The 23,947-nt window shown below is 47.7% G+C and overlaps 1 protein-coding gene across 2 annotated transcripts in view; it reads left to right on the top strand.

Moving 5' to 3' along the window:
* Window positions 1–22,756, top strand: part of LOC146007462 (uncharacterized) — a 185,763-nt gene extending 163,007 nt beyond the window's left edge. The window contains exons 2-4 of one of the 2 annotated variants that reach the window (XM_083145833.1): window positions 1,687–1,784; window positions 1,924–2,113; window positions 21,171–22,756. In XM_083145833.1, the coding sequence (XP_083001959.1) occupies window positions 1,687–1,784; window positions 1,924–2,113; window positions 21,171–22,735 (1,853 nt within the window). In that variant the 3' untranslated portion in view covers window positions 22,736–22,756. The remainder of the gene's footprint in view (window positions 1–1,686; window positions 1,785–1,923; window positions 2,114–21,170) is intronic. The other variant, XM_083145834.1, reaches the window with a different exon arrangement.
* The last annotated feature ends 1,191 nt before the right edge of the window (window positions 22,757–23,947 follow it).

The raw sequence follows: 23,947 nt of genomic DNA, 5'->3' as shown, positions 1-23,947 counted from the left end.
CACTGTGTGTCTCCTACAGATGGGCCCAGTAACAGAGATACCCCAGAGAGATGTCCCCGTCCTCTGTATTCCCAGGATAATCCCATATATACCATGTCCTCAGTCACTGCGTGTCTCCTACAGATGGGCCCAGTAACAGAGATACCCCAGAGAGATGTCTCAGTCCTCTGTATTCCCAGGATAATCCCATATATACCATGTCCTCAGTCACTGCGTGTCTCCTACAGATGGGCCCAGTAACAGAGATACCCCAGAGAGATGTCCACGTCCTCTGTATTCCCAGGATAATCCCATATACACCATGTCCTCAGTCACTGCGTGTCTCCTACAGATGGGCCCAGTAACAGAGATACCCCAGAGAGATGTCCCCGTCCTCTGTATTCCCAGGATAATCACATATACACCATGTCCTCAGTCGCTGCGTGTCTCCTACAGATGGTCCCAGTAACAGAGATACTCCAGAGAGATGTCCCCGTCCTCTGTATTCCCAGGATAATCACATATATACCATGTCCTCAGTCACCGTGTCTCCTACAGATGGGCCCAGTAACAGAGATACCCCAGAGAGATGTCCCCGTCCTCTGTATTCCCAGGATAATCACATATACACCATGTCCTCAGTCGCTGCGTGTCTCCTACAGATGGGCCCAGTAACAGAGATATCCCAGAGAGATGTCCCCGTCCTCTGTATTCCCAGGATAATCACATATATACCATGTCCTCAGTCGCTGCGTGTCTCCTACAGATGGGCCCAGTAACAGAGATATCCCAGAGAGATGTCCTCGTCCTCTGTATTCCCAGGATAATCACATATATACCATGTCCTCAGTCACTGCGTGTCTCCTACAGATGGGCCCAGTAACAGAGATACCCCAAAGAGATGTCCCCGTCCTCTGTATTCCCAGGATAATCACATATATACCATGTCCTCAGTCACTGCGTGTCTCCTACAGATGGGCCCAGTAACAGAGATATCCCAGAGAGATGTCCTCGTCCTCTGTATTCCCAGGATAATCACATATATACAATGCCCTCAGTCACTGCGTGTCTCCTACAGATGGGCACAGTAACAGAGATACCCCAGAGAGATGTCCCCGTCCTCTGTATTCCCAGTATAATCACATATATACCATGTCCTCAGTCACTGCGTGTCTCCTACAGATGGGCCCAGTAACAGAGATACCCCAAAGAGATGTCCCCGTCCTCTGTATTCCCAGGATAATCACATATATACCATGTCCTCAGTCACTGTGTGTCTCCTACAGATGGGCCCAGTAACAGAGATACCCCAGAGAGATGTCCCTGTCCTCTGTATTCCCAGGATAATCACATATATACCATGTCCTCAGTCACTGCGTGTCTCCTACAGATGGGCCCAGTAACAGAGATACCCCAAAGAGATGTCCCCGTCCTCTGTATTCCCAGGATAATCACATACAGTATATACCATGTCCTCAGTCACTGTGTGTCTCCTACAGATGGGCCCAGTAACAGAGATACCCCAGAGAGATGTCCCCGTCCTCTGTATTCCCAGTATAATCACATATATACCATGTCCTCAGTCACTGCGTGTCTCCTACAGATGCGCCCAGTAACAGAGATACCCCAAAGAGATGTCCCCGTCCTCTGTATTCCCAGGATAATCACATATATACCATGTCCTCAGTCACTGTGTGTCTCCTACAGATGGGCCCAGTAACAGAGATACCCCAGAGAGATGTCCCCGTCCTCTGTATTCCCAGCAGTGTACAGAGGAGACTCACAGGACCCCACAGGAGGATCAGGTAGGTGGGAATTAGGGTCTCCCCAAAGTGACTGTCACTATATGAATTGCAGCAGTTGTGTGTGTGTGTGTTTGTGTGTCTTATACACTGATATTCTATCTCTATAACATCAGACAATACTAATGTGATATTTTTTTAGGTTCATTGTGAAGATTTGTCTGATATTAAGGCCGAAGAAATAAAGGGAGAAGAAGAGACGGATGTGACTGATATTAAGGCAGAAGGAGAAGAGTCTTGTGTGACAGATAAGAAAGAAGATACAGAAGACACATATATGAGGGGTGATCAGCAGTGTAAGGAGGAGGAAATCCCTACAGATACCAGCGCAGGTGAGGAATAATCACTTATTACATACTTTCTGACCTGCCCGTGAAAACCTGGGAGTTTTATTTATTTTTATTCCAAAATTGCTGTAAAATTTCGTCTTGTGCTGCGCCAAAGGCCCAAGATTGTAAATTGTTAAAACATTCACCGTAATGTTAGTGTTTGCATTGATACTCAATGACCGCAATTAGGTCAGGTGTGGTGGTGGTGTTTCAAACACACCGCTCCTGACTTATGTGCATACTTGCCTACCTGACCCTCTCCATGCAGGAGAAAGTGCTCTGTTCCTGGACTTCCCTGTAATGTATGACTGCCATCACCTGTGGGGAGCTGGGTAATTGATAAGAAAAGGTGTCACCATAGGTGATGGCAATCATACATTACAGGGAAGTCCAGGTACAGATCATTTTCTCCCGCATGGAGAGGGTCAGGTAGGCAAGTATGCTTGTGTGTTGATGAATTCTACATCCACTCCTGAGGTTTAGCACCTATAATGCATTTCTTTTTTCTGTGTGCTGTACTGTTTTTGTGTATGTGGTGTTATGTATGTGTTGTGTTGTGTGTTTCTCTCCCGGGACGGGGGCGACCAAATGACCGCCCTGGCGCCGGAGACCCCACCCCCGTTCACCGCCCTGCTGACAACCTAAATTACCTCCTGTGGGCAGCCAGCGGGGGTCCGGTGACAGGCAGCGTGGTTCCGGGTAGCGGCAGCTTGACTCCGTCCGTCTCTCCTCTCTCCTACTAGTGCGGCGTCGGGAAGCGCTGGTGATGACTTCGAAAAGACTTGCCGGACGCTGATTGGCTGTCCCCGGACCTGAGAGCGCTCCCCCCCCCTCCAGCGCCCGGTGCGCGTGCCCCCCCTAGTTACGGCCCTGCTCTGGTGTATCTCATACATCAGGAGCCATCAGCCCCTATTATACTCCTGCTCTCCCCCTCACATCATGTCACTGTGTGTTACCAGCCCAGACATCTGACCAGTCTCCTCCCCACCGCTGGTATATATCAGCTCCTGGTGTCTTAAGGACTTCCTTTTCCTGTAACCCCCGGTGCTGTAAAGTGACCTGTCGCTTTGCAGCATCACTTTACTGCACTAGGGGTCACAGCACAGCAGGAGGCCCTGTAGACTGGAAGCAATCCCCTGGTGAGGTGAGTATGATTGTTTTTTACACTGTGATCAGCATGTGTGACACAGGACACACACAGCTGATCACCCTGGCCCCATCCCCGCACAGCTCTCTCTGCCTAGGAACAGAGAGAGCTGTGCAGAAGCCCAGAATTTGCACCTGAGCTCTGTGATTCCCCAGCTGAAGCTGCATTATTATCACAGGGTATTTGACTTTTTTTTTTTTAGTTTTAGTTAATTTGGCTAGAGCACGTTTCTCAAATATAAGCATGGGAGATGTGATCTGCTTACAAAAAAAAAATGCAAATTGAAGGGTTTTGATCAGTTTTTCGTGAAAATTTAACCAATTAAAGAGAGCGCATGTATACCAATGTATAAAGTTTTATTAAAGACAATAATTAAAAATACATTAGTTAATATCAACCTTGTAATAAACCTATTAGGTATAATTGCCCCTTAGGAAAAATGTCCCGTTGACAATTAGCAATGTCCCAAGACCCGTGCTAATCACAGTCTCTAATTGGCACTTAGGGACCAATAGTCAATATAAATCCTGTAGGGTAAAACACATGTGCAGATCTAATGTTACTTGAATGGTATGCTTCCCAGAGCAAAAGATCTCACCACTTGTCTTTCCCTCTTTAGAGGATATTAATTGCGGGCATTGATGATTTTGTAATTCCACGCACGAAAGTCTCCACACAGATGTATTTGCGGCCGTCTCAGACTCGGCGCTTACGGGGTCCTAGCAGTATCCGTTTGGCAGTGTGTGGGCTCCCGGCTCCGTCTAGGTTGAGCGGTGCTCTGCAGCCGCACACCTCGTGGCTGACAGGTGCTGTGTCAGTATTATTAGCCATGTCCCTCCTGCTATACCTCAATACTCAGCGCCGCACATCAGTTTCCTGACGGGCACCGGATGGGTGATCGGGCAGGTCCTAAGGTTAGGACGGTGGGGTTTTGATTGCCGCGGCTGAGGAGACTGTCAGGCCTCGCACGGGTAGCTCCAGCGCTACCCCGGCGGTTTCCTTGCAGCACGTACCGGCTGTTGCTAAGCAGCCGGGTCGCCCTCGCGTCATTGGACGCGGCCGCGTCATCATGCCACGACATCCGGCAGACGCCGCCATGCGTCCTGTTCCGCCTCCTCAGTCTCTTCCCCCACGGCCACAGCGGTTGCCTAGGCGACGGGGGACGCCAGGCAACCAGGCGGAAGGGGAAGACTCCGGCTCAGCCGTCCGCCCACCTGATCAGCCGCAACTGCTCACCATTGTCCGGCTCTCTATTTAAACCTTTTCACCGGGACACTCAGACGCCGGTTATAGTTCTTACCTAGCGTTCTGAGTGTTCCCGGTTCCTGGCGGTCTTGTCCTGTTCCTGCCTGTCTGTGGGTTTCCAGCTGCAGCATCCAGCGTTCCTATCCACCTCCTGGCTACTATCCTGGTGGTAGCCTGCCTTGCCTGCAGCAGTCACTGTTCTCAGATAAGTTGGGATTTCTCCCTTACCTTCTTGCTCTGAGATCACTGTGTATTTATATATATATATATATATATATTGTGTCATCATTAGTGTATTGTTACACCGGTACCCCCTGGGTACACTAGTATTCTTTTCTTATTGTGTCAACTCATGTGTATTGTTACACCCACTGGAAATCGTATTTCCCCAGAGGTTTCCTGGTCTCGGGGCGTTCCTCACCCCCGCCCTTAGGGCTGGGTTGTCCTCACCGGTGGGTACAGTTAGCTTTACCCTTGTTCTCTCCTGGCCTCGGCGGGCGAGTTGTCCATACTTAAGACCTGCCTGTAGCGGAGTGGGGCGGACCTAATTCGCCCTTCAGCCGAGACGGGCCCAGGTAAAGCCTAGCCCTGCACTTGTCCGTCGATTCCAGGTGGAGGCAACGGAGTTAGGGGTGGTGAGGACACCCGTGTCCATAACATTTGGTGAGGACACCCGTGTTCATAACATTATAACCGGCCATTTACTTAGCCCAGTCTCATCTTTATCATGGATCCTGCGCAGCAGGCCGCCAGCCATACTCTGGTAGGACAGATGCATTCGCTTACACAAAAGCTCCAGGAGCTTACACTCCGGGTCAACACACAGGAGGAGCGGGTCCATGGTGTCGTGTCTGCTTCCAGAAATCCTGAGCCTAAACTTAGTCTCCCAAATCGTTTTTCTGGGGATCGCTCACATTTCTATAACTTTAGAGAGGCCTGTAAATTATATTTTAAACTCCGCCCGGTCTCTTCTGGCTCTGAGTCCCAACGTGTGGGCATAATTATTTCCCTCCAGGGGGATCCACAGACCTGGGCGTTCGGTCTCCCAGCTAGAGATGTAGCTCTTTCCTCCGTTGACTCTTTTTTTCCTGCTATGGGCTTGTTGTATGACGACCCTGATCGGTCCGCCTCTGCCGAAGCGAATCTTCAGGCACTACGGCAGGGTCATTTTTCATTGTCCTTTTGCTCCTCTTGTCTTGGGCCTACCTTGGTTAAAGAAACACAATCCCAACATAGACTGGGTCTCGGGGGATATCACTCGGTGGGGGTCTTCGTGTGCGGACAACTGTCTCTCTCTTCCTCTCCGGGCCTCACACCCTGTCCTTTCTGCTTTACCTCTTCCCTACCGGGATTATTCTGATGTTTTCTCCAAAAAGGAAGCAGAAACATTGCCCCCTCATCGTTCGTTTGATTGTGCTATTGATCTTGTCCCCAACTCTAGGCTGCCCAAGGGGCGTTTATATGCACTGTCTGTCCCGGAATCCCAGGCTATGGATGATTAAATTAAAGAAAGCCTTGAGAAGGGTTTCATTTGCCCATCTAAGTCTCCTGTGGGCGCAGGGTTTTTTGGTGGAGAAAAAGGATGGGTACTTACGCCCCTGTATAGACTACCGGGCTCTTAATCAGATCACGATAAAGAATTCCTACCCGTTACCCCTCATTTCGGTCTTGTTCGATCAAATTCGGGAAACGGTCATTTTTTCAAAGATCGATTTGAGGGGAGCATATAACCTCATAAGAATCCGCCACGGAGACGAGTGGAAGACGGCCTTCAATACCCACACTGGCAACTACGAATATCTGGTGATGCCGTTCGGCTTGGCCAACGCCCCCGCAGTCTTCCAAGACCTCATTAACGAAGTGCTCAGGCCTTTTTTAGGGTTATTCGCTGTAGTCTATCTGGACGACATTTTAATTTTTTCCAAAAGTCTTTCAGAACATCGACAACATGTCCGCATGGTTCTCCAAAAACAACGGGAGAACCACTTGTACGCCAAGTTGGAAAAGTGTGAGTTTGAGGTTCCCAGATTTCTTTCCTGGGTTATGTCATCACCTCTAAGGGGTTTTCTATGGATCCTTGTAAAGTACAAGCTATTCTTTCCTGGGCTCGCCCCAACAATCTCAAAGCGGTTCAAAGATTCCTAGGATTCTCAAATTATTACCGCAAGTTTATCCGCTCCTTTTCAGATATTGTCGAGTTAACCCGCAAGGGAGCAGATCCAAAGAATTGGTCCCACCAGGCCATTGAATCCTTCGAGAAGCTGAAGAAGGCTTTTTGTTCGGCCCCCATTCTTCATCATCCTTATCCCAGAAATCCATTTCTGGTCGAAGTTGACGCTTCCGATGTTGGGGCCGGTGCAGTTCTCTCTCAGAAAGACGTCCATGATCACAAGATTCATCCTTGTGCCTATTTCTCTCGTAAATTCTCTTCGGCAGAAAGGAATTACGACGTTGGCAATAGGGAACTTCTGGCCATAAAATGGGCATTTGAGGAATGGCGCCATTGGCTTGAGGGAGCAGAGCATGTTATCACGGTAATCACAGATCACAAAAACTTGGCTTACATCGAATCGGCCAAACGACTAAACCCGCGTCAAGCACGCTGGGCTCTGTTTTTTACCAGGTTCTGATTCGTTATCACCTTTAGACCAGGTCCCAAGAACATCAAAGCCGACGCACTGTCTCGTAGCTTTCAGACCACTCAAGGTGCCAGACTTGATGCAGTACCCATTGTTCCGCCTTCTATTATCATTGCCGGTCTGACCCAAGAATTAGCAGCACGTGTCCTCGCTTCCCAGTCCTCTGCTCACCGGTTGACACCGCAGGATCGGCTTTTTGTTCCCAAGAGTTTACGAGAGTTGGTCCTCAAGGACTTTCATTCCAGTAGGCTGGCTGGACATCCAGGTACCACCAAGACTCTTGAACACTTGTCTAGAGCAGTCTGGTGGCCCACCATGAAACAGAACGTGACTCGCTTTGTTTCCTCTTGTCCGATTTGTGCCCGGCACAAGTCCTCTCGATTATACCCGGTGGGTCAACTCCTTCCTTTGTCTATTCCGGAGAGACCATGGTCCCATATTTCTATGGATTTCATCGTCGACCTTCCTCCTTCTGCCCACTTCACCACCATTTGGGTCACGGTCGATCGATTTAGCAAGATGGCGCATTTTATACCTTTGCGCAAGCTCCCCACCGCCAGGGAGTTAGCCCAATTGTTTATTACTCACATTTTTAGACTTCATGGTCTCCCCAGGGACATAGTTTCGGACAGGGGCTCTCAGTTTGTGGCCAGGTTTTGGAGAAGCTTTTGTTCCAGTCTGGGGATTCAGTTCAGTTTGTCCTCTGGGTATCACCCACAATCCAACGGACAAACCGAAACGACCAACCAGGCCTTAGAGCAATATTTACGCTGCTTCGTATCCAAGTCTCAGAGTAATTGGGCAGAGCTGGTACCTTTAGCTGAGTTCTCCTATAACAACGCTTATCATGTGTCATCCAAAAGGTCGCCTTTTCTCTGTAATTTTGGGTTTCATCCTAAATGTAATTCCTTCGACATTCCCATGAATGCAGCTCAGCCTTCCTCCTCTGCAGTCACTCTTCTCAGAGAGTCTTGGAAGAAGGTTCATCTCGCCCTTAAACAGTCCTCTGCACGGTCCAAGGTCTTTTTCGATAGGCACAGGAGGCCATGTTTGTTTAGGATTGGTCAAAAGGTTTGGTTGTCTACTCGGAATATCAAGCTTCGTCAGAGGTGTCCGAAACTGGGCCCCAAATTCATCGGACCATTCCTCATTATTGAACAAATCAACCCGGTAGCGTTCAGGTTGCAGTTACCCAGGTCTTTGAGAATTAATAATGTCTTCCATTGCTCCCTTTTCAAGCCTGTCTCTACACTTTTTCACCCGAGGCAGCGCTGTAAACCAGTCCTTGTTAAGGGCCATAAGGAATTTGTGGTAGAACGCATTTTAGATTCCAAGGTCATTCGGGGGCAGCTTAAGTTTCTGGTTCATTGGCAGGGCTTCGGGGATAAAGAGAGGTCTTGGGTTCCTGACAGGTTGTTACACGCTCCCAGGCTAAGGGTGGAATTTTAAACAGATTTCCTTTGAAGCCTGGCAGTAAGGGTTCAGTGACCCCTCCTCAAGGGGGGGGGGTACTGTCAGGCCTCGCGCGGGTAGCTCCAGCGCTAGCCCGGCTGTTTCCCTGCAGCACGGCCCGGCTGTTGCTAAACAGCCGGGACGCCCTTGCGTCATCATGCCGCGACATCCGGCAGACGCCGCCGTGCGTCCTGGTCCGCCTCCTCAGTCTCTTCCCCCACAGCCGCAGCGGTTGCCTAGGCGACGGGGGACGCCAGGCATCCAGGCGGAAGGGGAAGACTCCGGCTCAGCCGTCCGCCCACCTGATCAGCCACAGCTGCTCACCATTGGCCGGCTCTTTCATTTAAACCTTTTCACCGGGACACTGAGACGCCGGTTATAGTTCTTACCTAGCGTTCTGAGTGTTCCCGGTTCCTGGCGGTCTTGTCCTGTTCCTGCCTGTCTGTGGGTTTCCAGCTGCAGCATCCAGCGTTCCTATCCACCTCCTGGCTACTATCCTGGTGGTAGCCTGCCTTGCCTGCAGCAGTCACTGTTCTCAGATAAGTTGGGATTTCTCCCTTACCTTCTTGCTCTGAGATCACTGTGTATTTATATATATATATTGTGTCATCATTAGTGTATTGTTACACCGGTACCCCCTGGGTACACTAGTATTCTTTTCTTATTGTGTCAACTCATGTGTATTGTTACACCCACTGGAAATCGTATTTCCCCAGAGGTTTCCTGGTCTCGGGGCGTTCTTCACCCCCGCCCTTAGGGCTGGGTTGTCCTCACCGGTGGGTACAGTTAGCTTTACCCTTGTTCTCTCCTGGCCTCGGCGGGTGAGTTGTCCATACTTAAGACCTGCCTGTAGCGGAGTGGGGCGGACCTAATTCGCCCTTCAGCCGAGACGGGCCCAGGTGAAGCCTAGCCCTGCACTTGTCCGTCGATTCCAGGTGGAGGCAACGGAGTTAGGGGTGGTGAGGACACCCGTGTCCATAACATTTGGTGAGGACACCCGTGTTCATAACAGAGACGTAATGGCAAGTCTCTGTGGAGATGGCAAGGCTGATGATATGCTCCTGGGTGGCCCAAGGAAGTGAGAAAACCTCTTTTGCTTGACGCGTTTCTCCGTCTATGTATTCAGACGGTTTCCTCAGAAGGTATAAGAACCCATATCTTCTGCCTGTCTTATAAAGCACTCCTGCCCAATCAGCCTGGGGCTTTAATTTGCATACACCTGTTGTTTAATTAACTGTATCTCCAGGTGTAATCAACCTATGAAGTTTTCACTTTTTAGGTATTCTCATTTTCTCCTTCATCCACCTGTGACACCTCACTGGACTAACAGTGGGGAATAGAAGGGCGACTGCAGGGAGCATGGGCACTTTAAGAATTTTGTGGCCAGCTCCTCCCCTTCTACTTCCCCCAGACAGTCAGTCTTATGTTGTGCCCTGCGGGAGCTAGGCACACTTCTGGCTTGCTCCAGGGCAAGTTCAGGAGAATTTCTTTATTTTTTTTACTCTACAATCAGCAAGAGGAGGGTCAGACAGCCTCTGCCTCTGTCTGACCCTGCCGTTGGAGCTGCCGGGGGGACCAGTTCGCAGCTTCATGCGGCTTGTGCTCTGGCCCCGGCTGAGGAAACCACAGTTTCCGGAGTGGACAGAGACACTGATGCGTGCGGCGCGTGTCCTGATCTCCCACCAGCCACACTACCCACCGGCCAGCCTGGCAGGGGTGAGTAGAGCCCGGTCCCTCTACTAGAGAGGATGCCATGGCAGTGGCGTATATAAACAAGCAGGGCGGCACTCACAGCCATGAGAGGTCAGTCGGATTCTCCTCTGGGCCCAGGACAACGCTCAGGCTATTTCCGCAGTATTCCTCCCAGGGGTCGAAAACTGGGAGGCAGACTTCCTGAGCCGACGCGACATGCACCCCGGAGAGTGGTGTCTGCATCCTCAGGTGTTCAAGCAACTGGTGAGGAGGTGGGGTCTCCCTCAAGTCAACCTCATGGCGTCTGGACACAATCACCAGTTGCCCCTATACAGAGCTCGGACTTGAGATCCATGAGCAGTGGGAGTAGATGCCCTGACAATGCCTTGGCCTTACCGGTTTGTGTATCTGTTTCCTCCATTCCCTCTGCTTCCGCGACTGCTACAGCGCATTCAGAGGGAGGCGGCCACGGTTCTTCTGATAGCACCGTATTGGCCGCGCAGGTCTTGGTACACAAACCTCACGTCCATGCTCGTCGACGAACCATGGCCATTGCCTCTGCAGGAGGATCTGCTCAGTCAAGGCCCTTTCTACCATCAGAGCCTGGAACATCATTTGACGGCGTGGGTACTGAGAAGTCCATCCTGAGGAAGGCAGGGATTCTGGCTACGGTTATCCCTATGATGCTGAGGGCCAGGAAAGAGGTGACATCTCTCCACTATTACCGTATCTGGAGAGCTTACATCAATTGGTGGGAGGGGCGGGGTGTCTCACCAAAGTTGTTCAAAAAGTCGAGACTCCTTCTCTTCTTACATGCAGGCCTGTCCACAGGCTTGAGACTGGGCTCCCTCAAGGTACAAGTATCGGCCTTGTCTGTATATTTCCAGAGCCGTTTGGCTTTACTTTTGGAGGTACAGACCTTTTTCCATGGGGTCCTCCGTATTCAACCCCCTTTTAGGGCTCCTACCGCACCATGGGACTTGGATTTGGTTTTAACCTTTCTCCAATCCTCTTTGTTCAAACCTCTAGAATCGGTGGAATTAAAATATCTTGCATGGAAGACTGTGCTCCTTTTGGCCTTGCCCTCCGCAAGGAGTGTCTGTGACCTAGGTAGGGGCGCTTTCTTGTAAACCACCATTCCTGATCTTTCACCCGGACAGGACGGAACCTGCAAGGCTTTTCTGCCTAAAGTGGTTACAGCCTTTCACATAAACCAGCCCATTGTAGTCTCGGCATTTGAGGGGGATTCTCCGGTTAACGAGTTTTTGGATGTGGTGCAGACCCTCCATATCTATGTAGAAAGGACGGCCTCCATTAGAAAGACTGATGCTTTGTTCGTGGTCTACGATCCGGTAAAAAGAGATTGGCCTGCAACCAAACAGACGCTATCTCTGTGGATTCGTCTGACCATCAGACAGGCGTACATCGCGGAGGCTCGTCATCCTCCTTCTACCATATCGGCGCACTCTACGCGCTCGGAAGGTCCCTCTTGGGTGGCTGCCCAAGGGGTTTCCATTCAGCAGCTCTGCCAGGCTGCTACCTGGTCGAGTAGGAAGACCATTGTCAGGTTCTACCAATTTGATACCATTACAGACCCTGCTTCTCAGTTTGGTCGCGTGGTTTTGATGGGATCTCAGCGCTGTCCCGTCTGTGTTGGGAGCTCTGGGACGTCGCCACTGTTACTCCAGTGACACCTGGTAGATGGAGAAAACTGGATTTTGTACTTACCATTAAATCCTTTTCTCTGATTCCACAGGTGTCACTGGACTCCCGCCTCGGCGCTAAAGTTCTTGTTTACTTCATTCAGACCAGTTTATTTTCTTTGGTTTTCTACAGCACCATAGGTCTGTTCCAGTAAGATTAGAGTTTCAGTCAGTTGGCTTTGCTGAAACTCTCCACGATGGTATGTGTGGTCTAGTTTGTGTTTTCTGACCTTTTTCAATTTCAGTTCTTTTCTTATGTTGTTCTGTGTAAGAGTGTTTTGTTTGTACTCATCTCCTCCTGGGAAGTGTTTTTCCTATCTTCCAGCTCCCTCTGGGCACAATTCTTTTGACTGTCTGGGGGAAGTAGAAGGGGAGGAGCTGGCCACACTGTCTCTGAAAATTATTAAAGTGCCCATGCTCCCTGCAGTTGACTTTCTATTCCCCACTGTAACTCCAGTGACACCTGTGGAATCAGAGAAAAGGATTTAATGGTAAATACAAAATCCTGTTATTTGGAGCAATTCTATTTAAACACACATAACAATTATGACCTCATATTATACAATATATGAAAAATGCATATACATACACAAATAAAAGTATCTATAAGTATTGGCATCGCTGAACGTAATCACCTTACTTCACTTTATTAACATTCCTAGTCCTCAACATTAATTGTTTATTCACATTCATTTGAGCCAGCTCTTGGCTCGACGGTAAAGACTCGGACCTTCAGTTTACACCAACCTTCCGATTGCTGGTTCGAGTCACACATCAGACCAAACCCAACTGTGGGTGTGTATAAATAGATTTCTTTTTTTATATTATTTTATATTGATTTTTTATTGTGCCAGGCATAAAAGGCTTTATAATTAAAAGTGGTAACCTAAAGATATATAATAATAATAATAAATGTTAATTTAACCATAATCAAAATATAAATGAGAATAAATAAATATAGATAAATAATAAAAAATAGTAAATAAATGAAAATAAAAATAAATAAAAATCCAAATAAAATAAAAAATGTAAAATAAATGTAAATAGAGATAAAAAGAAAAATATTTATACACACCCACATTTGGGTTTGGTCTGATGTGTGACTCGAACCACCAAGAGCTGGCTCAAATGAATGTGAATAAACAATTTAATGTTGAGGACTAGTAATGTTATTGAAGTGAAGTAAGGTGATTACGTTCAGCGATGCCAATACTTCTAGATACTTTTATTTGTGTATGTATATGCATTTTTTATATATTGTATAATATGAGTTTATAATTATGTATGTTTAAATAGAATTGCTCCAAATAATGAGAATAGCTAAAAAGTGCAAAACTTCATAGGTTGATTACACCTGGACATACAATTAATTAAACAACAGGTGTATGCAAATGAAAGCCCCAGGCTGATTGGGCAGGATTGCTTTATAAGACAGGCAGAGGATTTGGGCTCTTATACCTTCTGAGGAAACCTTTCGATTACATAGATGGAGAAACGCGTCAAGGAAGAGAGCTTTTCTCACCCCCTTGGGCCACCCAGGAGCATATCATCACCCTTGCCATCTCCACAGAGACTTGCCATTACGTCTCCTCAGCCGCGGCAATCAAAACCCCACCGTCCTAACCTTAGGACCTGCCCGATCACCCATCCGGTGCCCGTCAGGAAACTGATGTGCTGAGGGTTGAGGTATAGCAGGAGGGGCACGGCTAATAATACTGTCACAGCACCTGCCAGCCACGTGGTGTGCGGCTGCAGAGGACCGCTCAACCTAGACGAGCCGGGAGGCCACACACTGCCAAACGGATACTGCTAGGACCCCGTAAGCGCCGAGTCTGAGACGGCCGCAAATACATCTGTGTGGAGACTTTCTTGCGTGGAATTACAAAACCATCAATGCCCGCAATTAATATCCTCTAAAGAGGGAAAGACAAGTGGTGAGATCTTTTGCTCTGGGAAGCATACCATTCAAGTAACATTAGATCTGCACATGTGTTTTACCCTACAGGATTTATATTGACTATTGGTCCCTAAGCACCAATTAGAGACTGTGTGATTAGCACGGGTCTTGGGACATTGCTAATTGTCAATGGGACATTTTGCCTAAGGGGCAATTATACCGAATAGGTTTATTACAAGGTTGATATTAACTAATGTATTTTTAATTATTGTCTTTTAATAAAACTTTATACATTGGTATACATGCGCTCTCTTTATTTGGTTCTTTTTTCGCTCTTTAACTACTGTTGCCTTGGTAGCTGCACATATATACCAAGCATAAGCACTCATAGTGAATTGTGATATATATATTTGGAGTAATTGATTATTTAGAAGTTTTGCGCCTGAATTATTATTATTATTTTGCTTTCATAAAAACTGCTCCAAAAGCCCGTTAGTACATTCAGGGGAAACTAAAATAATGTAAAAATACCCTTTATTGCATTATTTTGGTAAAAATAATGTAAATGGGTCCTTCTATTTGAAGGGGCTGATGGGATACAGAGGGGAGAGACTGGGGATCATAGAGAGGGGGGTACAGAGCGGAGAGACAGGAGATCATAGAGAGGGGGGTACAGAGCCGAGAGACTGGGGATCATAGAGAGGGGATACAGAGGGGAAAGACTGGGTATCATAGAGAGGAGATACAGAGCGGAGAGACTGGGGATCATAGAGAGGGGGGTACAGAGCAGAGAGACTGGGGATCATAAAGAGGGGATACAGAGCGGAAAGACTGGGGATCATAGAGAGGGTATGCAGAGCGGAGAGACTGGGGATCATAGAGAAAGGATACAGAGCCGAGAGACTGGGGATCATAAAGAGGGGATACAGAGGGGAGAGACTGGAGATCATAGGGGATACAGAGCGGAGAGACTGGGGATCATAGAGAGGGGATACAGAGCGGAGAGACTGGGGATCATAGAGAAGGGGATACAGAGTGGAGAGACTGGGGATCATAGAGAAGGGGATACAGAGCGGAGAGTCTGGGGATCATAGAGAGGGGATACAGAGCGGAGAGACTGGGGATCATAGAGAGGGGATACAGAGCGGAGAGACTGGGGATCATAGAGAGGGGATACAGAGTGGAGAGACTGGGGATCATAGAGAGGGGGGTACAGAGCCGAGAGACTGGGGATCATAGAGAAGGGATACAGAGGGAAGAGACTGGGCATCATAGAGAGGGGATACAGAGCGGAGAGACTGGGGATCATAGAGAAAGGATACAGAGCCGAGAGACTGGGTATCATAGAGAGGGGGTTAAGAGCGGAGAGACCGGGGATCATAAAGAGAGGATACAGAGCGGAGAGACTGGGGATCATAGAGAGGGGATACAGAGGGGAGAGACTGGGGATCAAAGAGAGGGGATACAGAGGGGAGAGACTGGGGATCATAGAGAGGGGATACAGAGGGGAGAGACTGGAGATCATAGAGAGGGGGGTTACAGAGCAGAGAGACTGGAGATCATAGAGAGGGGGGTACCGAGCAGAGAGACTGGGGATCATAGAGAGGGTATGCAGAGCAGAGAGACTGGGGATCATAGAGAAAGGATACAGAGCCGAGAGACTGGGGATCTTAAAGAGGGGATACAGAGGGGAGAGACTGGAGATCATAGGGGATACAGAGCGGAGAGACTGGGGATCATAGAGAGGGGATACAGAGCGGAGAGACTGGGGATCATAGAGAAGGGGATACAGAGCGGAGAGACTGGGGATCATAGAGAAGGGAATACAGAGCGGAGAGTCTGGGGATCATAGAGAGGGGATACAGAGCGGAGAGACTGGGGATCATAGAGAGGGGATACAGAGCGGAGAGACTGGGGATCATAGAGAGGGGATACAGAGCGGAGAGACTGGGGATCATAGAAAGGGGGGTACAGAGCCGAGAGACTGGGGATCATAGAGAAGGGATACAGAGGGAAGAGACTGGGCATCATAGAGAGGGGATACAGAGCGGAGAGACTGGGGATCATAGAGAAAGGATACAGAGCTGAGAGACTGGGTATCATAGAGAGGGGGTTAAGAGCGGAGAGACCGGGGATCATAAAGAGAGGATACAGAGCGGAGAGACTGGGGATCATAGAGAGGGGATACAGAGGGGAGAGACTGGGGATCAAAGAGAGGGGATACAGAGGGGAGAGACTGGGGATCATAGAGAGGGGATACAGAGGGGAGAGACTGAGGATCATAGAGAGGGGTTACAGAGCAGAGAGACTGGGGATCATAGAGAGGGGATACAGAGCGGAGAGACTGAGGATCATAGAGAGGGGATACAGAGTGACAGCAGGAAAGCATTAGTAAGGAATTGGGGTATCAGAGTCTGACTGATACATCAGAGAGAGGTGAAGAGCTGGGCGGGGAAAGTTCCCATGGTGGTGGGTAACGTCTTGCAGGCCTGAGTGGGAGGAGGTAATTAGGTGGGAGGTGAGGTGCCCGTCATTGTCATTGGACAGAGATGGAAGTTGGGGAGGAGACATAGGAGCAGGTTACAGTAATCCAGTCTGGTCTGTAACCAGTGATTGGATGAGAGTCTTAGGGCCCTATTCAGACCTGCTCGCTGTGCTGCGTGATTTCGGATCCCAGGGATCAGGATAACACCGCCCCTCTGAACGCACGCCGCCCCCTGCCCCCTCCCACCCTGTGCAGGGATACGTACGGGTACACATCCATCCGCTAGCGCCCACACAGAGAATAAATCATTTGGTCACCTACCATCGTATGATTGGTCCTGTCCCTGACGCTCACAGACGCCACGTAACCCGGAATCACTCGGTGGCTGTGAGGATTTTAGCGATTTCCGTTTGGGAGCCGACAACCAGCTCAGACGTCAGGTGCGCACACGCAGTTCCTGCTGTTATTTTTTTTTTTTTTAAACAATTTTATTGAGCAAATACACGGATAAGACAGCGTGTATCACAATTTGCCAAGTTTTCTGTATTTAACATAGTGCAAGAAGAGAGCTGAGAGATAGAAAGAGGGGAAGGAAAAGGGCGTGACATCAGGGGTGAGATAGAGAGGAGGGAGGGATGGGGGAGGAAGGAACAAGAGAAGAACGAGTGAGGGGGGACTGGGAAGCGAGGGGGGGGGGAGGGGGTTGGCCTCCATTAACATGGCTCAAACGGGGGTGGCATGTTTTGATGTGAAAGCCACGGGTCCCAAACCTTTTGAAAGGACTTAAGTGAGTGGCGTAAAGTTGCAGTAATGTATTCCATCTTATATACATACCACACCCGTGTGAGAATTGCCTGTATTGGGGCTGGGGTGGGTTTTTTCCAATCAGCCGCAATTTGACATGTCATTGCCGACGATATATGTCTTAGTAATTTGTGCTGATGTTGGGAAAGCTCGGGGGGCTTCAGTGGGAGGAGGAAGTATCTGGGGTCTCTTGGCACCGTAACTCCCAGCAGAGCTGTGATTAAGTCGATTACTTCTCTCCAAATGCCCGTGATTTGGGGGCAGGTCCACCAAATGTGGAGGAAGTCACCTTCAGAAGGTCAACCCCTCCAACATCTGTCAGAGACCTTAGGAAATATCTTATGCAGCCTAGAGGGGACGTAGTACCAGCGATATAGCAGTTTATATGTATTTTCTTTGATTTTTACGCAGATGGAACTTGACGCTGCATTGTCGCGTATTTCCTCCCAGTCTTCCTCGTCCAGGGCGAGACCCAGGTCTCTTTCCCAAGCCTTTTCATGAGGAGCCCGGGACGAGGCTGTGAAGGGATCTAGCAGGGAGTATAGTGCAGAGATTAACCCTTTAGATGAGTCGCGCTTCCAACAAATGTATTCAACGGAGGATAGTGGCCTAGCAATTAATGTAGATACTACTTTGGTGTGAAAGTGGCGAATCTGGAGAAAACGGAAGAAATCTATGTTTGGAATTGACGTGCCTTCTCTGACTTCGGAGAACTGGGGGAAGGATGCTTTGTCCGATATGTCGTTTAAATAATAAATGCCATCTTTAAGCCAGCTGGACAGGGAGGAGCATCCCAAGCCGGGGGGGAAAGCGGGGTTATGGAATAAAGGTATCAATGGGGAGGGTGGTGGGGCCAAGTTATATGTTTTATTCATTCTGTCCCAGACCGCCAGAGCACGCGACACCACCGGGTGCGACACTGTTGAGTGCGGACGTTTAGTTCTGGGTAGCCACGGCAGGGAGGACAAAGTGTTCAGACCAAAGTCCCCCGCTTCTATGTTCACCCATACTTTGTTCGCGCCCCAGGGGTTACACCACTGAACGGTCTGGGACAGCTGTGAGGCATAGTAATATCTCTTGAAATCTGGAATCCCCAGGCCACCTTGGCAGGAGGGCCTCTGCAGTAGTTTTAATCTTATACGGGGGCGTTTTTTGTCCCATATGAATTGTGATGATTGGTGTTGCAAAAATTTAAAAACATAAGTCGGGACGTATATTGGCAGGGTCTGAAAGAGGTACAACAGGCGTGGGAGGATATTCATTTTTATAGAGTGTATTCTGCCTATCCAGGAGATTAAGTGGGAGGACCAGGTGGAAAGGTCTGACTTAATCGTGTCTAGCAGTCTCGGGAAGTTGGCTTGAAAAAGTTGGTGGTAATGATGTGTTAGATAGATACCTAGATATTTCACTTTTTTTCTGTTCCAATTACAAGGTAGCATTTTTAACAGCTCTGCTTTAAGGGGTCCGGGCACATGAAAGTCAAGAACTTCGGTTTTATCAACATTTATTTTATAGTCAGAAAGGCGGGAGTATTGTTGAATCTCTGATAATAAATGGGGGATAGAGCTCACTGGATCAGCGAGGGTCAAGAGCACGTCGTCTGCATATAATGCTATTTTGTGCTCCGAGGAGCCTACTTTGACGCCATGGATAGACGTGTTATTGCGTATCCTCGCCGCCAGGGGCTCCATGACCAGGGCAAAGATTAATGGAGAGAGGGGGCAGCCTTGACGAGTGCCGTTGGTTATATTGAAGGGGTCTGACCTTGCCCCGTTTACAACAACCCGGGCGGAAGGTGTACGATATAGGGCTTTGACCCCCTCCAAGAAGGGCCCTGAGATGCCCATATTTTCCAACACGGCGAAAGCGAAGGACCACGATATACGATCGAATGCCTTCTCTGCATCTAATGCTAGGAGCAAGGCCGGATTTTTCTGCTTCTGGATTATATGGATAAGGTCAATCGCTCGCCTTGTGTTGTCCGACGCCTGGCGCCCCGGGATGAAACCCACCTGGTCCGGGTGGACAAGGAATTGGAGTAGGGGAGCCAGACGTCCGGCTAGAATTTTTGCATAGATCTTCAGGTCAATATTCAATAGTGAAATCGGCCTGTAGTTTGCACAGATTGTTGGGTCTCTGCCCGCTTTAGGAATCACCACTATATCCGCTAGGGCCGTCTCCGGGGGAAAGGAGGCACCCTCCAGTATATTGTTGAACAGGGCCACTAAATGGGGGGCTAGTTCTTTTGCAAACCGCTTATAATAAATGGCCGAAAACCCGTCTGGGCCAGGCGCTGCTGATGAGCGCATAGATCTGATTGCCGCTACCACTTCTTCCTCTGTAATCTTCCCACTTAGGGTGGCCAGTTGAGCCTCGGGAAGGAGCGGGAGGGGGGTGTCTGCAAGGTAGGAGATCATTTCTTCGTTAACTGAGGTGCATGTGAGGGGGGGCCTTTTTAAATTATATAGGGCGTTAAAGAAAAGTTGGAATTCTCTGGCTATTTCTGTCGGGTCAAACGTGCAGGATCCTAATGTTGGGGATTGTATTTTTTCAACTAACCTAGAAGCTTGTTGCCGTCTAAGTTTATTGGCTAGTAGAGTGTCAGCCTTGTCTGCTTTGTCATAGAAGCATTGCCCAAGCTTAAAAAGAATTTTTGCCGCCCGGTGAGCTAAAAGTGTGTTCAGCTGGCCTCTGATCGTTTCTATTTGGGATAGCAGACTAGAGGTAGGTGAACTTTTGTGCTGCTCCAGTAGGGTGGCCAGCTGTGATTCTAAGGCATGTATCTGGGAGGCCCATTTTTTCCGGACAGAGGCAACCTTAGATATTATCACACCCCTAATTGTGGCTTTATGAGCCTCCCAAACAATGCCAGGGGATGTGTCCGACGTGGGATTTTCTTTAAAATAGTTAGTGATGGCAGCTTTGACCTCCTTCAGTGAGGAGGGATGTTCCAAGATGGAGTTGTCTAGCCTCCATCTTCTGGCTCCCGGTGGCCAGTCGTGAAGGTCGAGATCTATGACGGTGCCGGCATGGTCTGTCCAGGAGAATGGTGCCATGCCCGTTCCCCTAACATGTGGAATAAGGGAGGAGGAGATGAGTAACATGTCGATCCTAGAATATTGCTGGTGAGGGGCCGAAAAGTGAGTATAGTCTCTCGAGTGTGGATATTTCAGGCGCCAAGAATCACATAGCCTGTAGTGTCTCATGGCGGCTACGAGAGTGCGTGTGGCTCTAGGGGTATCTGCTGTGCGTGGGCCTGCTGTTATTTATTACATCTCTATTAGATATGGACAATTCCTCCTGCTCTGGCGCGTTTTCTACTCCTTTACGGTTTCCACTATTTTCTATCCGATTTATCATTCGATGTGCATTCGATTTGCTATTAGATGAACACTGGCTTCAGGCAGGAGATGGACATGGACTGGAACGCTGCAGTGATACATTAGATTTCCGCTATATAGTCTTAGCTGCTATAACTATTTATCTATTTGATTTGCATTGGGATCCAATCTGCATCTAATGTGCAAAAACCATTTGATGACCATTCGATTTTCTATTCGATTTTGCTTCTATAAAGCCTATCTCACCATGTGTATGCTCTATTAGACATATATATCTGTGGATGGATTGTTCTCCATACACCCTGCCCAATCCATAGTGACTGATGTCACAAATGGGCGGATACAATTACATGCGCCGGCCAATTCCGCTGCACATCACCGCTGCCTACTGCAGCAGGTGTATGGGAGGTCAGGAGATATCACACACAGCACCATGCACCATCTAGCTTTAGGTATGTTGACCATTGGCTGTGTTGCAGAGCTGACGCGATATGTCTAGTCGTTCACAGACCTATTGCTGGCTGAGGGACCAGCGATATATCGGCCAGTGTGTGCGCAGCATTAGACATGTTCAGTTTAAGTGATAAAACCTCCATGAACATTTGCTTCTCAATGTAAACAATTCTGTCTGTTGTCATTCATCTGTTTCGTGTAGATGGGCGCACAAGCAGGAATACCTCGGAGGGAGATCTCATTGTGTCTCCAGGTTATATACTAGAAGATAAGAACATCAGACAAGAGTCTCCAGAAGAAAAACCCATTATCCCCAATACACACCCAACATTTCCCATTGCAGATATTTCATCTGGTCCCTCTAGTCATGAGGAACCTTCTCCTGATCATTCACACAGTACAGACCATAAAGATGATACAGTATCATCCAGTTCTGAGTTTGGTAAGAGTTCTATACATCCGTCAGATTCTGTTTTACATCAGAGTCATCAAACAGGGGAGAAACCATTTCCATGCTCTGAGTGTGGGAAATGTTTTAGCAATAAAGACCGTCTAGTTAAACATGAGAGACTTCACACAGGCGAGAAATTACTTTCATGCTCTGAATGGGAGAAATATTTTACAGATAAATCAGCTTTTAATACACATAAAAGAAGTCAAACAGGTGAGAAACCATTTTCATGCTCTGAATGTGGGAAATGTTTTGCACATAAATCATCTCTTGTTACACATGAGAGAAGTCACACAAGTGTGAAACCATATTCATGCTCTGAATGTGGGAAATGTTTTAGAAAGAAATCAAATCTTCTTAACCATGAGAGAATTCACACAGGCGAGAAACCATTTTCATGCTCTGAATGTGGGAAATGTTTTAGAAGGAAATCACATCTTGTTATACATGAGAGAAGTCACACAGGTGTGAAACCATATTCATGCTCTGAATGTGGGAAATGTTTTAGAGAGAAATCAACTCTTGTTAAACATGAGAGAATTCACACAGGGGAGAAACCATTTTCATGCTCTGAATGTGGGAAATGTTTTAGAAGGAAATCACATCTTGTTATACATGAGAGAAGTCACACAGGTGTCAAACCATATTCATGTTCTGAATGTGGGAAATGTTTTAGGGAGAAATCAACTCTTTTTAATCATGAGAGAATTCACACAGGTGAAAAACCATTTCCATGTCCTGAATGTGGGAAATGTTTTAGCGAAAAATCAAATCAAGTTAAACATGAGAGAAGTCACACAGGTGAGAAACCATTTTCATGTTCTGAATGTGGGAAATGCTTTAGCGAAAAATCAAATCAAGTTAGACATGAGAGAAGTCACACATGTGAGAAACCATATTCATGCTCTGAATGTGGGAAATGTTTTACACAGAAATCATCTCTTGTTACACATGAGAGAAGTCACACAAGTGTGAAACCATATTCATGCTCTGAATGTGGGAAATGTTTTAGAAAGAAATCAAATCTTCTTAACCATGAGAGAATTCACACAGGGGAGAAACCATTTTCATGCTCTGAATGTGGGAAATGTTTTAGAAGGAAATCACATCTTGTTATACATGAGAGAAGTCACACAATTGTGAAACCATATTCATGCTCTGAATGTGGGAAATGTTTTAGAGAGAAATCAACTCTTGTTATACATGAGAGAATTCACACAGGGGAGAAACCATATTCATGTTTGGAATGTGGGAAATCTTTTACACATAAATCAGCTGTTCATAAACACCAGAAAACTCACACACAAATAGTATAGGGTGAGATTTAATAGGATGAGAGATTCAGAAAGTGAGAGATTTGGTGAGAAATCTCCAGTTTTTATAAAGCGGCAATCATTTACACTTCAAAATCAAACTGGTTTAGCAGTGTTAATGATTGCCGCTTTAAAAAAACTGGAGATTTCTCACCAAATCTCTCACTCTGTGAATCTCTCATCCTATTAAATCTCACCCATAATTTTAATTAACTGATCTACATGAAACGGAAGCATCAATACTAAATTCCTCTATCATCCATTGTATGTGGATTCTTAGATACAGTGTCTAGATAAACTTTCCTATGCCGAAATTGAATGTCTAACAGGGTCAAAATGTCGACCTGTGTTTTTCACATTTTTTGGTGTCAGTGTTGACATGGACTCCCAATTAGTGTAAAGCATAACCTCTTGGTTCCCTCTCCACCCTTGGTGCAAGTTACACACATTTAATACAGGCGGCTACATCTGATTGGCTGAATGCATCTGTCAGTTATGCTGATGTTCCAGTTCTATTGCTGCTGTGATGTATTGCCATGGTTACAGTGACATGAGCGATCAGTGTGCAATAAGACTCCATGTCTCCTAGTCTGACTGTATATGGGAAAGCAGCTGGTATATGTATTACTGAGTCATTATATAACCGCATTGTTGTACCTGTGCTTTATGTATAACAGCCTCTCTGCAATATATATGTAAAAAATACACAGTGTGACCCTGTACTGTAATGTGTGTGGTGTATACTGATATTTGGGCCATCACTATGACTCTGCGCCTCTTCTCACACCCCGGGCACCTATGTAGGAGGTGCATGTGCTGGGATTGCCGAGCCAGCCACGTTCCGTGGTACTCACAGCCCACGGGCCCAGCACCATGCAGCTTTATGGATACCATTTGGCATCCGGTACTTAGACACAACTCCCGGTCACCTCCACATGAGCCCCATAATGTGGGATCTGTTACTCTGTCACTGGGGTCAGAGCTGGGAGATAATGTGTTCCCACAGGGCAGGTGTCTGATGCTATGTGGCAGGATCTGTACAACTGCCCCCATTGTATAACATGAGACACATAGGGGGGAATGTACTAAGACGGGCGTATACGGCAGATCCCGATACAAATGGAATGAAATGAGATTGGCCGTATAAGACCCAATAATACGAATGGACCATACATTTACAGAGATGTCATATTCTCCTCATTTGTATTTTCCGAT

The sequence above is a fragment of the Crinia signifera genome, chromosome 6 (genome assembly GCF_055691185.1).
Source record: "Crinia signifera chromosome 6, ASM5569118v1, whole genome shotgun sequence".
NCBI lineage: Eukaryota > Metazoa > Chordata > Amphibia > Anura > Myobatrachidae > Crinia > Crinia signifera.
Note: the sequence above shows the minus strand (reverse complement) of the source record. Positions and strands in the feature narration are given on the sequence as shown.